Source organism: Magnolia sinica, chromosome 19 (genome assembly GCF_029962835.1).
Source record: "Magnolia sinica isolate HGM2019 chromosome 19, MsV1, whole genome shotgun sequence".
NCBI classification, from domain to species: domain Eukaryota; kingdom Viridiplantae; phylum Streptophyta; class Magnoliopsida; order Magnoliales; family Magnoliaceae; genus Magnolia; species Magnolia sinica.
Genome location: NC_080591.1, coordinates 11510326 through 11517439, shown reverse-complemented (window position 1 = coordinate 11517439; position 7114 = coordinate 11510326). Strand labels below are relative to the sequence as shown.

The 7114-nt window shown below is 40.7% G+C and overlaps 1 protein-coding gene across 1 annotated transcript; it reads right to left on the bottom strand.

Annotated features, from left to right (window-relative positions):
• Positions 1-5119: 5119 nt before the first annotated feature.
• LOC131235203 (uncharacterized) lies at positions 5120-6036 on the bottom strand. Its single transcript, XM_058232347.1, has 2 exons — positions 5557-6036; positions 5120-5462 (listed from the first exon to the last, which is right to left on the bottom strand). Exons 1-2 carry the CDS (start codon positions 6019-6021, stop codon positions 5445-5447), a joined length of 483 nt encoding a protein of 160 aa, XP_058088330.1. The 5' UTR covers positions 6022-6036; the 3' UTR covers positions 5120-5444.
• Between the last annotated feature and the right edge of the window lie 1078 nt (positions 6037-7114).

Sequence of the window (7114 nt, the reverse complement as noted above, 5' to 3'; positions counted from 1 at the left end):
TTAACTTTCATTTCATGAAACTGGATGGCAGATCAGGTATTCTCTTCCACTTTGAGATTTCGGCCGCTTCATTTGTTATTCGTGGTCACATTGAATTGATCTTTCATGCCCTAATAAAATTTGCCTATGAAAGACCATAACCATTTGGAAAATGGATACATAACTTTTCAGCGTAACTAGGAGCAACAACTTCATGAGATTTTCGTATCCATGCAACAATTTCCATTGCAAAAAGGAGGAATCCATCAAACTGAACTCTTATGAGATTTTGGTATCCTTGATGCAGTCCGCTTTTACTAGAGAATCTCTTCTGGTCACAAACAGGACAGGAGATGAAGTATTTTCCAGTTCGACATGTAAGCATGGAGAGGTTGAAGTTGTTGTGATTGCCACTGGTGTTCACTCTTTCTTTGGGAATGCATCACATTTAGTAGACTCCATTGAAGTAGTCATGTTGGGAAGCGCGGAAGGTGAGCCCTCAAGATCTGACGGTCTACATGAAATTTGGAACCCTCACAAAGCAGAAGAACGGTGCTTCAACGGCTCGCCTATCTACTACTGGAGTAGATGGAACTATTCACACCTCTGATCTTACGGTATATAGTGGCCCCGGATTGCGATCTATAGATCAGATCGTCCCAAGGACAAGCTAAAATGGACAGACTATAGCGCACACAATATCTCTCTGTATACTCTCGGTTTATCGTATGACTCAATGCCTTTCACGAGAGAAGTGCATCCCTTTATATAGGAAAGGAATGAGAGTTTGGGTGGGATTGGATAAGGCCAAATAATCCGATCAAATCCCTATCATCAATTAAAAATCAAATTCATAATTGAATTTGAAATTTAATTCAAAGGAAGAGACCGGAGAAAACATGGGACGTACCCACTAGTGATTGCTCACAAGTGGGCCCCACTGGCCTACGTCCAACATCTCCCACTCAATCACATTGTGGGATAGGCACATAAATTTGTCCATCTAACTTGCCTAATAACAATCAAAGAACCAAACATCGCGATCAAAAGAATCAGAGGCGTGGGACCAGCTGGATCACCATAATCTTCTCACAGGTGCTTAAGTACTAAGTGACCACCTGACTAGTACTCAATAACCCAAGCTTTGCAATGCCTATCCTAGTCTGCATGACCACACCGGATGGAGTTAACTTCCGATCTGAAGTACTCGACCAACATACGCACTTATCCAACTTATCGAGTTATTCTGAAAACTTGATTTTTCACAAACTTCGACTAAAACCAATTGAAAGCAATACTTATATATATTTGCTTTTTAAGAAAAATACTGTTTGCAAAAGTCCAAAAAAAAAAACAACTCGATACTGCCAACGGATAAGTCTTCAAGTGCGTATTTATAGTTCTAGAAACTTGGTGTAGCTGTCATGGGATCTTCCCCATGCAGATGTGTAATTTGGAATTAATCAAGCCGCTTTCCTAGCGTAACTGAGTCTGGCCAATCAAGGACCTTTCGTCATAGTACACTAAAGTAACGACACTCAATCTCATCCTCATATACACAAAAGGAGGGTAGTTAAGGACACAATGAGTCACCTACGGGACTAGCTACTCGCACGTGCAATAATTGGATCGAATCAAAGCAATCTGTAGGTAAAAGGTCCCAGCACGCGGCTACAATCCACGTCGTAAAGTAGACAATACTAGGTGAATGTCGAGTTTACAATACGCAAGTCATTCCACATGAGGTACGACTCATCTCATAACCTCATAACCTGGCTTTAATTTCAGGCCATAACATTGATCGCATGTAACGGAATGGCGCGATTATGTTATTCAACTGTATCAGTCTCATCTACAATCTTTATAAGATTGTAGGCGGATACGACTCACTCATATCATCATCCTCTATTATTCTCAATAAAGGGAAGTTCATACCTCAATGTATAAACATAGTCCCAAATGTACATCTCTTGTACATTCAAGGTTGGTCAATCCGTGCAAGTGGGTGACCGGCCTGCCGACAAAAATAGAAACCCTACATGATCTCAAGGTAAATGCTAATGATCTTCTTACCTAGTTTATATTAGAGGTTAATACTGAATAAATGGAATATATTATTCATTAATGAAAGATCGAATGTATTACAAAACAAGTACATCTGGCAAACTTTCCTCAATCCCATCTGCCTGACGTGAACCTGAAATAGATCTCTAGCTATAGGTTTCGTCATGGGATTAGTCATCACTCCTTAGTAGAAATGGAGCTGAGGGCGACCTTCTTATCTCTCACTTGATCACAGACGTAATGATACTTGATCTCAATGTGCTTAGATTTCTGGTGGTGTTTAGGGTCATTTGCCAAGTCAATGGGAGAAGTATTGTCTATCTTCAGCGATATAGGCTGACGAACACTCGGTACAACACCTAGACTCAATAGAAATCTGCGAACCCATGCACACTCCTGAACTGCAGCACAACATGCAATGTACTTGGCTTCCATAGATGAAAGAGCTGTGGATGTTTGTTTCTTACTCAACCATGAGATAGCTCCTCCTCCGAGTAAGAATACATACCCTGAAGTAGACTTTCCCTCGTCGGCGTCATTACCCCAAGCAGCATCGGAATATCCTTTCAGCTCGAGGCTTGTGCCTTCATAACACAACATTAGGTCTTTTGTTCCTCTGAGATAGCAGAATATACGTTTGACGGCTTGCCAATGAGACTGTCCCGAGTTACTCTGATAACAGCTGATTATGCCAACTGCATAGCTAATATCCGGTCTGGTGCAAAGCATAGCATACATTAAGCTCAACCATGAGATAGCTCCTCCTCCGAGTAAGAATACATACCCTGAAGTAGACTTTCCCTCGTCGGCGTCATTACCCCAGCAGCATCAGAATATCCTTTCAGCTCGAGGCTTGTGCCTTCATAACACAACATTAGGTCTTTTGTTCCTCTGAGATAGCAGAATATACGTTTGACGGCTTGCCAATGAGACTGTCCCGGGTTACTTTGATAACAGCTGACTATGCCAACTGCATAGCTAATATCCGGTCTGGTGCAAAGCATAACATACATTAAGCTCCCGACTGCGCTTGCGTAAGGTACTGAGGACATAGCCAATTTCTCGGCTTTAGTCTGGAGACACGATTTCCTGTCTAGCTTGGTAGCTTTATCCATAGGGGTTTCAATAGCTTTTGAATTTTTCATCCTGAACCGCTCTAAGATCTTTTGTATATAAGTTGCTTGAGACAAGCCTAAAAATTTCTTAGGGCAATCCCTGATGATTTTTACCCCAAGAATAAAGTTGGCTTCACCGAGGTCTTTCATCTCAAAGTTCGAGAATAGCCAATCTTTAGTCGATATTAACAATTGTATGTCATTACCAGCTAACAGGATATTGTCTATATATAGAGATAGTATCAGAAAAGATCTTCTAGACCGTTTCATGTATACACAATGATCTTCTTCACTCATCGTGAATCCAAAAGTGGTGATAGCCAAGTAGAACCTCATGTACCACTATCTTGAAGATTGCTTCAGCCCATAGATAGATTTCAACAACTTACAGACTTTCTTTGGATGCTTTTTGTCCACATAACCCATGGGTTGTTGCATGTATATCTCTTCATCCAAGTCACCATTTAAGAATGCGGTCTTTACATCCATCTGATATAACTCTAAGTTTAAACTTGCAACAATGGACAAGATCATGCGGATTGAGGAGAACTTTGTAACAGGTGAAAAGGTCTCCTCGTAATCAATGTCTTCTTGTTGTGTAAAACCTTTAGCAATTAATCGTGCTTTATACTTGTCCACTGTACCATCTGCCTTTCTTTTGATCTTAAGTACCTATTTATTACCTATCGCTTTGCGATTGGAAGGCAGATCAACAAGTTCCCAGACTTTATTCTTCTCCATAGAAGCGATCTCTTCATCCATTTTATTCACCCAATCGGCCAAGTTAGAAGAAATAATGCATCCTGATACGAATCATGTTCATCATCATCAACCACAACGCAAGAGAATTTTGCCCTTCAATATCGAAGTATCTTCGGGGAATCAATCCTCTTTCGCTTCGACGTAACTCAGGAGCCTGCTCAGATGTCCTCCCACTGTCCTGACGAACTATAGGAGGATCATCATCTTGACAAGTAGAACTCCCACTCTCCTGAGATACATCGGGTATTTCAAAAAGTTCTATTGGAGCCTTTTGCTTTATTCAGGTTGGGTATCTATCTTCAACGAAGGTCACGTCCCTGGATTCTATCTCAATCCATCAGCCATGGTCCTCATAAACTAGAACGTATCCCTTTGAATGCATAGGATACCTAATGAACACGCATTCAATGGTTTTACTATCAAGTTTACCTCTATGCGGAGTAGGTAGCAAAACATATCCCAAAGATCCCCAAGGGCGTAGGTTGGCTAGAGAATGAATCCTCCCAGACCACATCTCATATGGAGTCTTAGGAATGGATTTGGATGGGACTCTATTAAGGACGTAGACGGCTGTTAACAGTGCGTCTCCCCAGAATGTGGTAGAGAGATTGGCTTATGCCATCATCGATCTAACCATGTCCAAAAGTGTCATATTCCTTCTTTCTGCAACACCATTTTATTGTGGAGTGTAAGCCATTGTATACTGTCGAACTATTCCAATGTTTTCACAATATGACTTAAACGTTTCAGATGTATACTTGCCACCTCTATCAAATCGAAGGATTTTAATCTTTTTCTCAAGCTGATTTTCCACTTCAGCTTTATATTTAAGAAAACAATCAAAAGTTTCAGATTTGTGTGAGATGAGATACACATATCCATAGCGCGAGTAATCGTCAATGAATATGACAAAGTATTGACATCCATTTCTGGCACGTACATTAAAGGGTCCACAGATATCTGAATGGATTATCTTTAGTGTGCCCTTGGACCTAGCCGCTTTGGGAAATGGTTTCTTCGAAGTTTGCCCAGACACTCAATGTTCACAAAATGGCAAATCAACTTTGGATAAGGAGTCTAACAGACCAGAACGTACTAGTCTTATCATATGATCCTTTCCGATGTGACCTAACCTCGCGTGCCATTTTTGAGATTCAGATACTACATTTTTATTTGACATAGCAGATAAAGAAAGAGGGGCATTATCACAATCTACATCTAGAATAAATAAATCTGAAATTAAATTTTCCCATGCAAAGATGAGGTTATTCATTCTCAAAGAAACTCTTGTCCCGGAAAATCGAATATCAAAACCATCAAATAATAACCTAGAAACAGAAATTAAATTCCGATGCATCCCCGGTGCAAAAAGAGTATCACGGAGGATTATTGTTTGCCCTATGTGCGTACAGAGATGGAGAACGCCAATCCCTAGTACGTCTTCAACAGCGTTATTGCCCATGTACAGCTTGTAACTTCCTTTGGCTACATGCCGGAATTCCTCGAGTCCTCGACGACTCTGTGTCACGTGCTTTGTTGCGCCTGAATCCAAAATCCATTCGTTAAATATGGTATCAACGGAAAGGATTTCAGAACAAACGCCTACATACAAAGTATCTTGTGACTGAGAAATTACCGTCTTTTTATGAGCACACTGCCGAGCATAATGGCCGGAATTTCCACAGACAAAGCAGACTATATTTGTCTTTTTCTGCTTCTTCTTTCCATTCCCCTTCTTGAGATTTGGAGGAGGTGTTGTGGTCTTCTGTTCTTGATTATTCTTCTTCGCCTTCTTGCGAGCTTTGGACCGTTTATTGTTAGCTTTCCGCTTATGGGTCTCTGCTACAAAGGCCTTGGCCGAAACTGGCTGAATTGCATTCATTTTAACCTCACGTACCAAGTGGCCACAAAAGTCTCTGAACGTAGTGATAGAATCAGTATGGTTTAGAATTCTTTTGATTTGGGCCCAAGATTCAGGCAAGGAACAGTGCATGGTTATAATCTTCTGATTTTCAGTTAATTTACACCCAACATTCCTAAGGGCACTTATCATTTGTTCCATCTTACGAATATGATCTTTGATAGGGCAGCCAACAGGCATCCTGTACTCCTGGAATTCTAATTCTATTGCCCTATGTCACGCCCCAAACCCGAAAATCGGATTCACAGGAATCCCGATCGCCGAATCTGGTGCTGACAGCCTCCGTAGTACCCCATTCTCGGCTCCTAACGTTCATACGCCAGATTCCGATCCTGGGATCCTACAAGGAGGATTTTTTTTTGTACATTTAACTCGTAATAAGCATAATCACAAGTATACCTAATTTGCAAAGACAACAACATCATCACATATCCACTAATATGAACATTTGAATACAATACTAAAAGGGAAATACGTAAATCAAAAGTCAAACTCCAGAAGACCGCTGCACGCTCCAAGCTCAACACTGCTGCAACTTATCATCATCTACATGCATCTATCGTGCATAAGCTTATAGAAAGCTTAGAGGGTGGTGTAAGTGTGTGCATAAGGTAAGTGTCAAGTATTCAATACAATGTCATCATCATAAAATACCGGAAATACTGGTAATCTATATATCTTACATTATCGGAATAAGCAGAAAGGCTGACAAGATCATGAATTATCAGAGTAAGCAGAAATACTGACAAGATCATAAATCATAAGATAACAAAGTAAGCAATATAGAACAGCTATGCAAATAAGGAGTCATAAAAAACCAAATATCAGATGCCGAGGATGCGATGCAATATACAATTCCTAATGAGTTCACGAATAGCGTCAACTGTATCTAGACCATATAAATGCAGAAACGCAGTAACCTAAAATGTCGTATGCCGCGAATACCATACAATATGCGGTGCAAATGGAATGACCATACTGGAGTGTGAAGTCAGGATGATAGTACGTAATATCGTAGGCTATGGGGTCCATCACAAGGGACTTCTATCCAAACCAGTCTCATACCTAAATTTGGATTGTCAGACTCAATGTGGTAAACTCCTGATCTCAGGTTAGTCGCGCGCCCCAACCAAAATCCTGGCCATTGCGAAGGCACACGTAACAAATAGTTGCACACTACCAACCTGAGTGGATAGTGAATGAATGAATGCATGAATGAGTATGCAACTCCTGCTCACTAAATCCAAATATCAATACAGTTCATCTCTGGGAT